At 31.3% G+C, this 18,042-nt stretch overlaps 1 protein-coding gene across 1 annotated transcript in view; it reads left to right on the top strand.

Moving 5' to 3' along the window:
* LOC137929382 (uncharacterized) overlaps positions 1–18,042 on the top strand; it is a 138,411-nt gene that overhangs the window by 103,244 nt on the left and 17,125 nt on the right. Inside the window, exon 2 of the mRNA XM_068772297.1 lies at positions 916–1,125. Within this exon, the coding sequence (XP_068628398.1) occupies positions 916–1,125 (210 nt within the window). The remainder of the gene's footprint in view (positions 1–915; positions 1,126–18,042) is intronic.

The raw sequence follows: 18,042 nt of genomic DNA, 5'->3' as shown, positions 1-18,042 counted from the left end.
CCGCTGGGCCACCATGGCTCAAAATAAACATAAAAATTAAATATATTAATATGTATTATATTGTATAAGACACTCTCTATATATATCTTTTAATCAATACGTTAGTGTATGTATACTTAATGTATATAACACATTAACAAAACAACCAAGCACGCTAAGTTGGACAATTTAAACCAATTATATCTCAGAAAGTTCTCGAAGCAATATGTACCAATTGTTATAATATTATTTAGGAGTCCTTTTTCATCGTCTACAAGCAATTTGTAATGTAGCTTTCGTAGTGAATTGTTTCCAACGGCAATAAAATTGAATTATTATTTGCTATAAGTATTGGATTCCATTTTATCGGTGTTAAAGTACTATTGATACTTATTTATCGTATAATTTAAACGAGACATTTAAATTTAAATATTTAAACAAATTTTCAAAGGAAGTGTAAAAGTTGTGCCTGATAAAACAAGTAATGTTTCAAATTACACTTTTGAAATTTTCCTTAATATTAACAATACAATATACCACTCTAGAGTCCTAGGGTCTCAGCTGCCATTTGTTCTGCGCACTCTGTGGCTCACTGCCACTATAACCTACGAATCCGCAGGGCTATGACGCTGATTACTTTCTTTTGTCTACGAATCTTTTTATTCCATATTTTATCTTGTGGAGAAACCCAGATCATAAATATCGAGCTATCATATCTAATTGAGCGAAGGGTAATCTTTCTAATAAGATTTTAATTAAAAAATCATGTTTGTTGACTTTATTACTAGTGGTATACATTAGTCATTGACTTTCGTCTTATTAATAAGCCATTATATGCACAACAATCTGAGAAGTTAATTTTCGACAATTGTTTGACGAAAACTATATATTGTGGTGTAATTTAATTTGTTAACCTAAAATAACTTATCTTTACAGAGTTACGCGGCGTCCACACCTCCAAAAGCATCATCAGCTCCCCCTCACACGACCCTACAGAGATCAGTACGCGGCGCAGCTAGCAGCGGAGCTCCAGCGAGAGTCATACCCCGGTTCCACTTCCCCAAGGGTCGGCCCCCACCTCCGCATCAGCAGGACCACGCGCTGCTCAAAGTTCAGTCAGCTTTCGCCACATTTCCAAATAGTCAGGTATTTAATATATTTTTACAACTTATTCAAGATTTATTCATTAAGTACTTAATTGTTTTTCAATTTAATTACAATCCTATAATATTTTTAAAAATATAAAGAAGTCATTGTCATTGTTTTGGAAAATATCAGTACTGATGGCCTATACGGCCCTCGTTCAGCTTCATCGGTACTGAGTTCGGAAAACAGTTGGTCCGCAGACAGTGCCCGCTCAAGTCCGATGTTCGGCTTACATATACCCCTCGGGAGTTGCCCGAGAATATTTATTTCATTTAAATTTCGCTTGTCATTTTCTATCTATCTTCGATATCCTTCTAAAATTTTTCGTCTCGTTTTATTTTTTTCATTCGGCCCAGAATTTTTGGGAAGCTTTTTTGATTATTTTAATGGTCGGAGATCGCGGTTTTTTGGCGCAATAGTAATGCTTTAGAACTACTGTTTGACGGCAATAATAAGCCTCTTATTAAAGAAATATGTCATTTATGAACAGTATATATATATATATATATATATATATATATATATATAATTTAGTAAGTTTGTTTTGTTACTAAAATATATTTTTATCTAATAAAATTTTTGATAATTAATTACGAAAAATAAAACATGAAATCTCTAATATCAAATAATTATGAAATAAATAATTTCTATCGACTACTTTCATCTCCATTAGAGTAGTCTCGAAAGGTATGATCAAACGGATTATTTTGGACGGTGTATTCCCTCTCGAAACATTTCACAGTATCTATAAATACGATTTGTAAATGATCTTCATTTCTATCAGAGCGTCTACGACTTACGAGCTGTTATTAACAGATGTTTGATGTTATTTCTATGAGCAGCTCTTCATTATTAAAGTTTATTAAAGATATTTGTCAAGGTATAACAATTAAAAACAGGAATATAAAGCTTACATTTTCATTAAATGCTTCTTAAATCTTTCGTATTTACTTCCAACCATAAAGTGATCACTCTAGAATATGTAACATTTCTTTATCGAAAAGCGATAGGTTATAAACTTCTGACAGTACAGTCTTCAGGTTAAAATAATGAATAATAATTAATTTAAAACAATAAGTATAAGTCGGGACGCTTTTCTTACTATGTTATTATGTTATTTATTATTGCTATAACAATAACAAATAGATACACACTGTAGATAAAATATAAACTTATAGGCTTCAGAATTCGCAACATCTGAAAAATTCTTATAAAAAAATACGTATAAAGTACTTTATTCAGACGGCTTTTAGGCACGTAGCGATTTCAGCGAACGGCCAACGTTAACCGTCATTTTTCGAGCGAACGATTCTCGCCAAGATCTCTACTTAATCAAGATTAAAGGAAAACAGGTTCGTGACCCAAAAATTTATGAAGAAATTATTTCAAGTAAAATTTCTCGCGAGCGATATTTTGAAGTGACTACGACGCTATTCATTAATGTCTAGACTCCAAACGTTTAAGTGCAATTTGTTTTCGTCACTTCAAAATTCAATTTGTAACAAAGATAATGAATAATTTACATTTTACATATTCTATGTATTATGACACTTGTAGTGTTAAATTTCTTGTGTGGTATATTCGTGCCTGAGACTTGTAATTGTAAGTCGCGGGTCCGATTCCCAGGATACAATGTTGTGAAGTTTAAACCATTCAAACTCACAAACAAGTTTATAGACAGTGGACAGCAGCGGCCTCTGCGTACCATAATACTATACAGCGATCGCTAACCCCCCTGCTAGTCGTGGCGATTGCATTATATTCCTCTATAGATTTCTTTAGGTGAGGCCTATGTTGGACGTGTGAAAAACATAGCGAAAAGTTTGCTAAAATTGAAAAAGTGAATACTTTAAGCAACGTTAATTAAAACCCGTATCATTTACATAGGTTTTGTTAACTAAACACATGGAGGTCATTGCTTTGAATAGCAAGATAGCACGTCATTACCACATGTATAGTTGAATTAACACAATCTGGTTTAAATTATCCGAAAAGAGACCGAAGTTAATCATCATAATATAATAATCACAGCATTATATCTTTATAGGAGTTTCGTTCACATTTTTGTTAAATGTTTCAATGAAACCATTAAAACTGTTAAAGAATTTAGTAATAAATAAAGGATATATACGGTTTAGTTTAGTTTTATTGGTGATCGAGCTATTTGCATTTTGGATATTTAAAAAAAAGAATGTTTATAAATTTACAAATGGAACGGCTCTAAGATATCACGATATGAAAATATTGTTTGTATAACTTTTCACAGACTGAATCAAGCGTCAATGTAAACCGATTTTAAGGCAATTTGTTCAGATATTTTGCATATGTGTTTCTTTATACAATAATTTATATTTAGAGGTTTATACTACCAATGTTAATGGTAAATAGAAAACGTAACTTTTAAAATCATTTCACTAAATTGATTTTAATTAAAACGTTAATAAACAAGATGGAAAATAATGCTTTGAAAAGTAAAAATGTAATATTTTTGACGCGTGACAAAATCATTTTCGAAATTTAATTTAAAATTGTCTTTTAATTTAAAAAAAACATGAAAGCAGTTTTTTTTAGTAATTTGTGCTATGTAACTGGCATGTGTATAAAACTGGTCGAGTCATCGTGGTGCAAACATTGACAATTATCTAGCGCTCATTTGCAAATTGAATTCATACATAATCCATTATTAAAATAATCTTGTACTTACGTGTCAATTTCGTATAGCAGATATAATCATGCTATACGACTTTTAAAATATTTTTAATTGAGCATATTTGTATAAACCGTGTGACATGTACAAAAGAGCGAAACCTTACAGGTAAGGGCGTTCAACTCTTGCTCCAGATAGCATCCTTAAGAAAGCAGTATAGGGGCTACCTCTGAAAACTTCAGGAGATCAAACAGCAACATTTTTTTTCTTTAGCTAGTACTGAGGTGGTAGGTCTCCTTTGCAGTACTCTGTAAGGGGACGTCTACAGAGATTGGTTATAAGTGTATAAGTTCTAAAGAATTAAATGTCTAGCTTACATAACAGCAAAATACTTTTACATCTACTTACAATCATCCTGTATAAAATGATTACCTTGAAACTATTGGAATGCGACAGGCCAATAACTTCTTATACTATAAAGTCTGCAGGGACAGATGATAAATTACATATAATTTTGATATGTAGTAATCCGAATTTTGACAATGCGTTTTATCACTATATTATCATTTTTCATTCCAAAAACTATTGATTTTTGGATAGTGTACACTATATATAATTCGACAGCAAATGAGCTATACATTCACACGTTTAAAGTTTTTACACATATATACTATACATATATAACTGCTAAATGATATATAATTGTGTTTAGGGTGACAAAGCGATCGAACTTCTTCAGTTTATATTATCTTTTACGGTGCTATGACATTTTTAACAATTAAAAATCAAGAACACACTGCATATTTTAAAGGGCACTTCTTTTCTTTTCAGATCATAATAGAACACTGTACTTGAATCCACAATTTATTTAATAAAAGATTAGTCAAAAGATACATGTGGACAGGTTATAGGTGTACAAACTTATCAAATTTATCATTGTCCGAAAAAAATATTTAAAGTTTATACAACCATTTCCAAGCACTCTGCATAAAATGATTCTGAAATACATTTAAGTATTTTCCTATTTGCGACAGGCCAATAACTAGTGCAGTCTGCCAGGACAGATAATAAATAATAATTAATTTTAATGTATAACAATTCGAATTTTGAAACGCTTTTACGCATGAAATCACCTATTATTTCTGAAAACATTTATTTTTGGATAGGATGTACAATACATTAATTGACAGTAAATGAGCTTTACATTCACCCGTTTTATGCGTTTACACCGAAAACAAATAATCCTGTATAGTTTCTAAATTACAACTATGTAATATCAATATTATTGTTTGTCAAAGGCCAGCCAAAAATCTATTCAATATGTGTCTTACCTCCAAATACGATTCTACTTTGGAAGAGAGCCTAATTTGATTTTACTTCAATCACACGGATAATAGATAAAATAAAAATGGATTTTTAATTAACATTTTGTTTTCTATGATTGTCCAAATCCAATTGCTAATTCGGCGAACAATTCCACAATTTCAATATAACACGACCGAGAATCTGATGTTAAATGTTTGACCATTCGCGATCCGAGAAAGTTCTATGCCTTTATTCTTTATTCATTACTTATATCTAACACTTCGTCTTGCTACATAACCACATACTTTCAATATCTTATCTCATACAATTAAATTAAATACGACTCATTTTTCTTTCTCTTTCTAAAACCTTCTACTTTGAGGAAACTACACCCTGTAATTAGACAATCAGCAATCCTATATGTTTACAAAGAACTTTCGAAAACTATTGGTCCGAAGTATTGACGTTGATGGTACGACTTTTATTATATAAAGTATATGCGCATATGAATTTGTGTACATATTTTATCCTCCTATTTAATTATGTATTTAATAGTAATAATAATATATTAGGTATAGCATTTAAGCTATATATATATACAACGAACGACTATATAGTCGTTCGTCGTCGTCGTTTCGGCACATGGACGCCAACTGCAAAGTATAAGCCTCCATCATAAATATATATGGGGGATATACTATGATCGCCGCGCTTGGCAGATGGATTGGCGACCGCAGTGTGGTATTATGATAAACACAGAACCCAGCGGTATGTCCCATAAAAACTTGTGTGTGAGCAATGGCAATCCTATATAATTAAGCACAAAACCCCAATCTTCTACCGCTGCACTGCCACTGCTATTATCTTACCACTACTTCTTGTATATACAGTATTTTGTACAATTTTTTCAACATTTACGCACTTGCTTACTTGTTTCTTTTTCTCTCTCTAGATTTACTGGTAGATAATTCCTATGAGGCATTTAATCTGCCGTTGCAAAAAGTGTAAAAAAATGGATATTGTATCCAAAGAAATAGAACACTATATGTCATAGTTATCCATAAATTCGTATTAAATCAAAAGACAATGGTCTTATTTTTTAAACTATTAGAAAAGAATAAAATACTGGCATAGAAATGTCATTATGAATAAATTTTAATATTTTTATTCATACGTTTTGAGACCACGATATTTTAGCAATAAATTAATTCCGAAACCAATATCGAGTTCATACGGGTAGAAAATCGTATTCGAATATATTCAAGCATTCAGTAAGACTTGTATGGATGCAAATAGGTTGAAATGTTGTCTTTGAAATGGAATTTGAATTTGAGAAAATTGATCAAACTTTTTGTAACCTCTTATTAGGTTTACAAAAAAGCCTTTTGAAATTAACAACCAAAAGTTTATTCTCGAAATTTAACATTAAATATTTTGTTGGAAATATATTAGATTTTAAAATATTATTAATATGTATAATGCAACTAAAATCTTATGGTCGTCTGAAATGTTGGATGCGGACCGCTTCCAACCGATCGCGTTGCAAATCTATAGGGGAGGCCTACGTCTAACAGTGAACTTCTTATTTATGACTAAAATGATGATGATACTAATAATCATCTGGTATTACAATAACTCTTACATTATAATTTTTTTTGGTATTTGATAAGAAATATTTGTACATACATATAGTTGAATAACGTAATTTGCAAGAACTTCTTACATACGAAACAAAAATAATTGATATTAAAATAAATTAAAAAGGCCAATTTATCTACATCCGTCTCGTTTTTCCTCGGAGATATTAAAAGGTAGACGGGAGGGTGTCGTATTTTAAGCTACTAAGGTAATGAAACTTTCATCGTATTTACGAGTGCAAACATTCCTTCACAAGATTTTATTATCGAAAGACTTCGTATTGCTATTGATGGGGATTATAGCCTCCGTTTGAATTATCAATAAGTGGTTTAGAAAAATTTGAAATTAAGATACCAGTACCTGAATTAATTTTGTGCGCCTGTTAATTATTATGAAGTTCAATAAAGCCTTTATAACTAAATCATAGCTTCATTCGTATGTTTTCTTTTACTTTAGTTTCAAAGAGTATCGTCTTGTAAACGCTACTGTTATAAATTACTTTATCTAAACTTTTACATGTCTATATACTTTCACGGCACTCTTCTAGGCGTTTTTAGATAGAAAACCACAAAATACGTTTTTAGATTATAAGCCATATTTGTGGTACGTAGGAGGTTTATTTGTAAGATAGGATAGACTTATTAAGATCATCGGTAAACGCTGGATGCAGGTTGCTTCTGCCGACCCTATAATAAATCTGTGGGAGAGGCCTATGGTCAGCAGTACACGTCTTCTTGGAGTCATGTGGAAATAATGTCCTGATCATAATGTGGAAACTACATAATGCGGAAAACTTTTCTAGAACAACTATTACTCGCGTGTGGTGGAATTGGAAGGGCATTGTTTATTATGAGCATTTATCCTCCGGCAGAACCATCAACGGATGAACGGATTTCTTCTACGAATAACTGATGAGTTTTAACCCAAGAAGTTGGTAAAAGATGACCGGAATTAATTAATAAAAGGGGGATTATCTTTCACAATTACATCCCTAGATTATACACATCTTAATCCACTCAGTAAAAGTTTAAAAATTGAGTGGGAGATAATAATACCGCCATGTAGCCCTGACCTTACACCTTCAAATTTTCTCTTCAGAATTCTTTTCCACCGGAATTTCCTTTACCTATTAGAAACTTTTATAATCTCCATCTATCTTCACCTTCTTCACATATGAAGGGTTTTTATTACCACTGATAATAGCCCACAAAATAAGCGAAGTGTTAGATGTTCTTTCTATAAAATACTACTTAAAAATATTATTCCAAAAAAAAGAATGTAAAATGTCCATTCTTGTCACCGATCTCCGGAACAAACTGGCAGCACTTTGAACTCTTTTTAGAGCATCCGTATAAGGAGCGGCGTCAGCTTTGGCACGGTGCCAACTTGCCAACGCTTTGTTGCTCTCGATATTGCCCGGTTCTATTCACACGGACACGTCAAGCAACTGTGGACCGAAACGAGCCACTAATAGAAATATCAAGACTAAATGATCATGCTCTGTATAATAATAATCTACAATTTCATTTTCCTGATCGACTAACAAAAATTATTTCAAGTTAATATCTATTTTCCCGTTGAAATTTCGCTCAAGTAAATTTCCAAATTGAAACTGATCCACTATTACTGGTTGACTATTTTATGTAACTGTTATTAATAAAATATATCTACTTCAATTCACATCATGGTTCCTTAAGCACAGAGACCGTTAAAAAGTATGGATTGAACGCCTATAGCTATTATAAATGCCAAAAAAAGAAATAGCATGATCCATGACAATAGAAAATGTATATAAATACTATAGGGCATATGCTAGCTATATTAAATCGGTGTTAGACGCTGTTAACACTGCGTTCAAACTTGAACTTGAGCTGTTTAATTATAGAAAAAACAACATCAGGTGCCTTAATGGTAGTCCTATTCTCTGGTCTTAAAATACTAAACTTAAATCTACTCGGACGTCGAAGGCGAGGAGTGACGTTATGGAACTCTCTTTCATGAGAATTGAGTCATGAGGATTGTTACGTCTTTAACATTATTTTTAAAAAAAGAAGATAGACGGCCTTGTTAAAACGGTTGGTAACGCTCGATGCAGGCCGCTTCCGTTCCCAATGAAAATCTATGGAGAGACATACGTCTAGCAGTCGACATCCCATGGCTGAAATGATAACGAAGATTTTTAAATTTAATAAATACTCATAGGTAAAAAACATCTAAGTATTACCTAGTAGATACCGTAGACTTAAGCAACAGATGTTGACCATTAAGCTGGCAAGTAAAACTCTTAATGTCTCAACGAGCATCTATGAGCTGAAAGAAGAAAATGCTGAAGTGATCACAAGAAAACAGACTGTGTTTTTTGTGGGCTCATCTCGCCTCGATGCTCATTTCTTTAAATTATGGACGTCATTATAATAAAGTTTAATTTAATTCAAGATTCAATCGAATTGCGTCTTTTAGTATTTGTCATGACCTATATAAATAATCACTGTTAATAATCCATAGTGTATAATAATATGTATAAACAACAATCGAAATATATTGAGGTATTTGTCAACGTTGTCAGTAAATTCTCAACCTCATCAATCGTCGATATCTCTAAATTAATTTTAACCATAGACCGGTTTATCGGATACTCCAATATAGAGTCGAAACCCAATTTAACTATTGAATAATTTAACCCAAGTTTATCGTTTGAACGGTTGTTTCGAAGTGAATTAAATGCAATAAAACAGATCCTTGAAGTTTAAATTACAACCACAAAGTAAACGTGTTTGAAACATGCAATGCTCATTGGTAAAATCCTCGAGTGACTTCCGCAGGTTATTTATTTGGAAGGGCTTAATAGATTATAAAAATAAGAAATCGATTATACACCTGATATGAAGAAATAAGTCTAAAATGAAAAATTAGGTCTACAGTTAAAGAGACGGGTTAGCCTGCGTTTTATACGAGTACATTGATATTATTATCCGTTTAGGATCATTTCCAGTAAATCCGTTGAGCTAGAACATCGCACTTTCTCACTTCGAAATTTATTGTCGAATCTTCATTAAATCCCACCACCGAAAAATCAAGTTTTTTCTACAGATTTTAATCCAGAGATAGCAGACCAGCACTATCAAACATCAGCTACAAATAGAATAATATAACATAAAATAAAGCCGTGTTCACATTAACAAAATGTAGTAAGCTCTTCTTCTATCTTTAGTTTATTAATTAAAATTAAACTTATCATAAAATCAAAGAGTATGATTCCTGACTTTTACCGCTTACTAGAAAAAATGTAGACTATCTTTTTTATATTTATGTATTTTTTATATATTATGACTATCTTATTTATATATTATGTATAAATTATTTTAACAACACAAATATGTAAAATGACATTACCACAAAACTTAAAACTAGAGCACAGGTTAACGACAGATTTGTAAAACATTTTCGCTTAAATTGAGCCAAAATAGTATAATTATTACTAAAACTATAAGGGAAAAAAAATACAACTTAAAAACAATATACAAAAACACTAGATTAAATATATAAAGAACAGGAAATATTTTATATCCAGGAATGTAAACTAAAATACCACATAGGCGCCTTCAAGAGAAAAGTAAATAAGTACAAAGCTATGTTTTGTTGACAAAATGCTGGACCACCACTTCGCTTCATGTGCGATGACAGTCAAGTAATACTCTAAAATGAAAAATATATTTTTTTAAGTAAAACAATCGTGGCTGTCTCTACAAAGAGGTCAACAGACTGCAAATATGTTATTTTATAAACTCTTTAAAATTTGTTTTACTAATTATACAGGATGATTGATTATAAGTAAAAGTCTTAAAGGGTCGATGTGGTTTTCAAGCTTTTACACCTATCTCAAATTACTGTATAGTGTATTTACGTACTTGATCACTTTGACGTATGTAACATTTTTTTTTCTATATAGTAATCCTAAGCTTTGAAACACTTTTTTCTTACTATGAATTCATTACGTTGTTTATTATTTCTGAAATTGATTTAGAAGAGGGTGTACTATATGTGTATATATATGTATGTGTGTGTGTGTGTTTGCATACATATGTGTATATATATATATGTGTGTTTGTGTATACACACAAATATGTTAGCTGTTACCAATCATCCTGTAGAATATTTGAAACTGTGTTTTCTTAGTAACTGATATCCTTTAATTAGGAGCAAAAGTGACGTAAATGGAATGACGGCTGGCGTGTTAAAAGCTAATTATGTTTTCGGGCGGATCAAAAGATATCACCAAGTGGAATAACAATAATCTAAAAATAATAAGATTTGAGATTGATCCAGTGTCAAATATTGAACCTTAGCTTCTAAGATTTAAAGATGATAATGCTTTCACTTTTGAATGTCATCCACTTTAACAAGATTTACTATAATTATTTTAGTGCATATGTTACCAATTAGTGCCGCCACTGGTGTACGTGAAGAATAGGAGCAGGAGAGGGCCCAACAGGGAGTGTTATGAAATACCTCTGTTTTCATAAAATACCATTTCACCTATACGTCTTAAATATATGTCTTTTTAAAGCAGGCATTAAAACTTTTATTTCATGTGATGGACGTCAGTCCGTTAAGAATTAAAAAGCGCTGTCTTAGTCTTAAAATACCAGAATATTAAAAGATAAAAATAGAAAACATAAAACTTTGAATAACTTAAAATGATAAGTCCCTTTAAATTTGATTATGCTTATGATAAAATCGTGAACTCAAGGCAGACCTTATAACTAATAAGCTCAACTAGTTTAGTTCATATAACAATTTAATTGGCAAATCTATTAGAAATATATGGCGTAAACGTATGTTCGGCAGTAGACGTTCTATAGCTGAAATGTTGATGATTATAGAGTAAATTCTTTAAAAGCGAAATACCTATAAACACACGATTGAATTTATTTATATTTTCAACAACATTGAAAATATAAACAAATTCAATCTTATGACACTGAGTCGTTGCCAAATCTTGAGTATTTCCCGGTTCAACTTTATGTCAAGAACACTTGCGATATGACGAATAACGGAATACCGGTTTCATGAAAAGGTTAGAATGTGTAGTGTTGTGTAAGCTGAAGAAAGAAATGCGAGCTAAACCTCTGAAGAACTGACAGTGTAACATGTTTCGAATGTATATAGCATAGACTTGATTCTTTTTTTTTAGTTATATTTGTGCTATTTTATAAATGATTACCCGCAATGGCTTTTACTCACTTATGATCATGGAATGGACCAGCGGCACTGAAATTTCTTGTTGTAATAGTCTTGAGCTTCGCTCTTTATTTAACTCCATCGCTGATACACTTCAACCAATTTGATGTGACGCCAGGTTTACAGTTCTTACCCAAGTACATCGCCAGCGATACGTAAAGCATAACTAATCAAACACTAGGTGTGTCCAAGTGACTCTGTGGTTCGGTCAAGTATTTATAAGACTTTTCCAGTAGTTCAACGTTAGAGATTTTATCAGACAGAATACACCAGGGTATAGCCACCGGTTAACTCTTTCGTGATCTTCCACGTTCTCGCACCCATATAGCAGTCAGTATGACTTACTATACTACGTAGTATATAAAGACACTTCGGTCCCAATCTCGTCATACTATTTAATATTATAAGAAATACTAGTGTATTAATTATTATGAAATAACTGTACCTATACGTCTTCTAAAATAGACATAGTATTCCCTCTTGCTTTCCAATGGAACCGGATGAAAGATACATTAATCAAGTGATTTCCATCTTTTCTTGTACCATGCCCCACCGTAAAATTCTTTTACCCCTTTAGAGAGGTTGAAGTGAAATGGTTAAAATTGTGCCGATTGCTTTTTCGAATAGCCCCCTATAAAAATAAAAATTGCCAATTGGAAACACTGCCATAATCCAACGCCTTCCGACGTCCATAAAAAGGTCGTCTGTCCTCCTTAAGGACGTTCTACGCTGCGCTTGTTTGTCCTCCATTCTGTTTGAAATCCCGTCCTTATATAAAGTGATAGAATAATATAGTAAGTATTAGTTAAGTTAGTAGTAAGTAATAACAAATGGAAACAAATGAAATTTTACCAAAAACTTCTTACGAAAATTAATCCAAGTCTTGACTTAAACCTCAACGGTGCAACTAATTAAGCAAGAGAGTGCCGTGGGCCGCTGAGGCATGTTCAGCTGAATTAGTAATATTAATCAACCCCTGCCTAACTGCTCGTTGTTCGTTTGTCACCTGCAGTGCGAGTATTATAAAGTTATTTACTTAAATCATTTGCAACTAGGCTTAAAATATTTAGAGTTCCAAATTAATTTTTAATATATAAATCAACATTTTATTTACAGTTTTTGGAAGGCAACTAGAGACTTATTAATAAAAAGTTGTCAAAGTTGAGTAGGGTACATATTTGCTGAGACTTTCACATATTCATTTCTATATAAGGAATGCTCACTATTAGAATATTAATTAATACAAATTTTATAAATCTATTGATGGAACTAATTAACTTTGTCATGAATAGGCATAGTCAACGTAAAATAGTAAGAATAAAAACAGTTAAAATATTATTTGATGTAACACTTTTCGTAAGACGTTTTCTTTTTATCAAGGACCTAGTATCTATAACAAAGTTTGCATACTTTGTCATATTTAAATTGATTAAAAATCACAATTAGCGAAATTAAGAATAAAACTTTTTTTTTAATCTTGACTTTTGATGAAACTGAAGTATTAGAATCATACCTCATCTATATGTATTACCATGTATTATATTTAACATTCATTAAGAGAGTATCGCAATTTTTAATGTATCACTAATATTATGAACATTGACAAAGTTTTAATTGATATATGTTTATATTTATTTTCAATGTTTGATCATAATTCTTATTACACATAATTTTTCTCTAAGACACTTTAAAAGCAATAGCTAATGGATAAAACGAACTAAGATCTCTATTTGAATTGCTTTTATTGAAAGCTGCTGCTACGTTTCGATACATTATTAAATGATTGAGAGAATTTTTCTACTTCTTTACTCCTCTATATATATCTAAACTATATCTTTAATAGTAATTCACTTAAATGTTCAAAATGTTGAACTTTTTGGTACTTGTTCGGATAACATTTAATTCTATTTAAGATAGCATAGAGTTTTAATATTTCATCTGTTTCTAATTGAAAGCTTGGTTGAATAATTAGCCTTTCATCGCGAAGTTGTTTTCTCCTTCAGTAGTGAATAATTTTCTAATTACTACGCCATAAATGATGAACACAGCTGGTTGAAGGAGTAGGAATGAACCGAGTCAAAGAGATCATCAGCAGTGACGTCACTGACTTTGATCAGCCGAACGTATAAATTAATATACATTGATATATGTCTAGTTATAAAATTATTTAAAAAAAAAAAACAAGATGCAAACATCGGCCATTAAAGTTAGTGATCTGTACCTGACTTTCGTAATACCAGACCAACCGTTTGTAATTCGAATAAGACAGTTGTATTCTCATTTGCATCAAAATAACCATAATTATCATCATCATATCACCCGATAGACGCTCACTGCAAGGCATACACCTCCCCTTAAGAATTTCCACGATGACCTCTACGCCAATCGCCATCACCTAGTAGGAAATAAATATAGTTTTTATTTAAAATTCGAACGGTACTTTTAATATCATTGTGGAAAAATAATTACCAATGAAAAAAGTTTTAGGGTTATAATTAATAAATTAATTTTAGAGTGTAAACTTAAAGCAGATTCTCAATAATAAAATATTTCAAAATGCGAAGTAATAGGTTGTTAAAAATAAATGGATGTGGTCAACAAAGCATGAATAGCTCACGTTTCTATCCAGGGCAGCTCATTCAATCCCCTGCCAGTAATTTAGATTATAGATCGTCCAATACAATTTTTTCCAATCGTGACGACCCTCTTTCTGTCCGCCCGGTTTGATACTTTATAAAGGGCGATTTGGCTATTAATATTTTTTACTGAGATATGAGTTCAATAATTCGAAATTGAAAATTTCTCGTTTCTTAAAAGTTTCTTCCATATCAATGACATTTTAGTTTTCAAATACATATTCTTATAAGCACTAACTACATACTAAAATTTAATGTACGTACGTATTGAATCTAATATTAAAATCGACTTGTACCGAATGTTACTTTGTTATTTGAACGTCATGCAATTAAGGTTGAATTTTTTATTTCAATCATATTATAATGTTAATCTTGATTGATTGATTAGATTTCTGCTGTATTTTGGTTTATTTATTATGTTCGAATAACTGATAAATATGTTTTTATTTATATATCTTTAATTCATAGCTTCTGACATTTTGTACTTATTATTATAAATTATTTTGTATGGTGTATGACGATTTAAATTTTAATTTAATTAAAATTTTTCTATTTTATAATCGGCATTTAGTTGTTATTATCTTTAAGGGCAAAATTTTATATGGCTGTATCCTTTTATTATAACAGTACTCCTTTGTTTTGCGTCTTATATTTTGTGTTTAATTATTATATTTTATAACTGTCGCTGGTCGGTTTTAGTATCTCGTGACGCGCCTTCATCTAAATGATAATGATAACTAAATGATTTCGCTGCAATGCAGAGTTGGCCCAACTTTTGAAATACATGATCATTTGAGACAATTGTATACAGCTTCTTAATTACGTTTGCCACGGTTTTCAAACCGGAGAAATATTTGTGTCGCTGTCCAAATTAGCTGTAATCGCATCAAAAAAATATGTGGTAAATAAACATTTCTTTTTCGTTTTCGTTTAATGAAAATTTTGGAATAAATTTTTGTAACATAGAACGTGGATTGATTTCGAAAATGTATCTTATAAACGAAATAAAACTTTGGTATATACAGGTTGCCTCATCAGCTGTTAATGAAATTAACGCGCGAAGCGATTCAATCGCTTAATCAAATTAAGCACTTCAAATTCTGTTTAAACATTCACGGTACAAGTCATTTTATTTCTTAAATAAACTTTCTCAAAGTTACTCAAGATCAAATATACTTTTCGTAGTTAAATAGACTAAAATTTTGTATATTTCAACTTGAAAAGCAAAACTGTCACATATTTACATTTTAATATCAAAAACATGTTTCCTGTGTATAACTTGTATTAATATACATTAATGTGTTACCGGTGATGACTTACGGCACCGAAACGTGATCTCTTATTCGGGCCTCATTGGCAAGCTCACAATCTCTTAACGAGCCGTGGAGAGGGTTATATTCGGAATTTCTCTACGAGGTCGAATCGGGAATAGCCCAGTGAATTGAAAAGTCGAAATAGCGGTGAACTGTCCACATAAGGCGCAGGACAAATACCCCGTGGGGTCTTAGGTTTTAGAGTGGAGATCATGGACCGGCAAACGCAGCGTAGGACGTGCACAAAGTGGATAGACGACGTAATTAAGTCGGTAGAAACTTAATCAGGACGGTTTCCAAACGGTTCTGTTATAGAATATAGTAAAATATAGAAGAAGAATGTAAAGAATGTAGAAAAATGTAGGGATCTAAACTGATAATTGGAACACATCACCCGTGCAACCAAAGACAGTTGGAACCAAAAGAGACCACGAGCGGATAAACGCAGTGTAAGTAGTACCACCAGGTAGACCGATGGTATAGTCAAGGTCATCGTGACAATCTGTGGGACAAACCTATGCCTTGCAGTGGTAAAATAGGGTGGAAAAACAAACGCGCTTTTATTAATAATAAGTATCTAAAATTAATAAAAGAAGTTACTGTCCCATGCTGCGTCTGAGTTCCTCGGTTATGTTAATATACGCAGCAAAAACAAAAACGTTGTGTTTTGTTTCATAAGATGAAGTTGAGATGTCACTTTGTTTCATAATATTATACAATATAAAAGTGCAAAAAAAATTATCGAGTTTATATCATATATCATTCAGTATAAATTCGTTGCTAGTAATTCGAAAACAATAGTACAGTCACTTTAATGTTTTCCAAAATTAGTGTAGCTAAACACGTTAGCTTTCTTAAAATAAAAAAAATAGTTGAAACAAGATTTTTTTTAAGCGGAAACAATTGTTGATGGCGTAACGTAAAAATAATGACAACAATAAAATTCACATAGCATATAGCAACCTCGATACGATCTTCAATGATAAAATTGTAATTACGTGCAAACACTTCCTAATACCGCGCGTAATGCAAATAAGGTATGCTAACAACACTGAGACGTTTGCATTGTGGGCAGTTGGTAATATCCGTGAGATTGCTCCCACGCGAGACGAACATATGACCCATAAACGCACGGTCAGATCTGCGATGCGTCTTAAGACAATCGATTGCTTACATTCCACTTACATTGAAACGTCCACAGTTTAATACACATGCAATGTAGACATGACATCTCAAACGTCTTTTAATTTATATTTAATAACTAGATGCCCCAACAGGCTACGTACTATCAAAAAGATAAAGTGATATCTTTATTTGTTAATTTAATATCTTGATCATATACAACGTTAATTTTAAAAAATACCATATTATTTTTTTAAATCGTATTTTTTATAATATTTCTATTTCGTACACTATAAGACTTTAATAACAATGTGATTATTATTTCATTGTATATGTAATTTATGGAACAGGAAATTTTCTGTTAAATTACATTCTAACGTGCGTTTTTTAGGTTTTGATTGACTTTACATATTGGATACAGCGACAGAAATTTTAGTTTTTATGGAAAATGAAACTCTTGGTTTTAACATTTTAAATCCAATTTTGATTCTTTTTACACATAAAGTACAGTTTTCGGGCTTAAATGACGACATGAAAAAATAAATTAGCTGAATTGGTTCAGCCGTTTGACGTTGAGTTTGGCACTTAGGAACACATTAAGAAATTTATTTTGATTAATATAAATGCCAGTGTATGCTTTATAATAAACCTTAACGAATACATATTTAAAAATATGAATGTCATTTTAAATTAATAAATCGACAAAGAATAATTATAATCGTAAGATATTTAAATTTTTTTTAATTTCGGTGCAGGAATTTAGTGAAAAAAATAAAACAAAAGAAATTAAACATAAAATTTACATTTCAAGGAAATACAAACAAAGCTTAATGAAACTGTGAGTAGAACAATGGTACTCTTTATTATCAGTCGTTTGTATATTTATATAAAAGTATGATTGTTCGCGACTAAAAATTTTATGTACTTAATTTTTATACCTTTAGTATAAATATAAATAATATTCGATCTCAGGTCTTTTAAACATTGATTAACCTATAAGACAGGTTATATAGTA

The sequence above is a fragment of the Battus philenor genome, unplaced genomic scaffold (assembly GCF_028537555.1).
Source record: "Battus philenor isolate CCGP_79_NKW_IND1 unplaced genomic scaffold, ilBatPhil1.0.hap1 SCAF_5, whole genome shotgun sequence".
In the NCBI taxonomy this organism is placed as follows: Eukaryota; Metazoa; Arthropoda; class Insecta; order Lepidoptera; family Papilionidae; genus Battus; species Battus philenor.
Note: the sequence above shows the minus strand (reverse complement) of the source record. Positions and strands in the feature narration are given on the sequence as shown.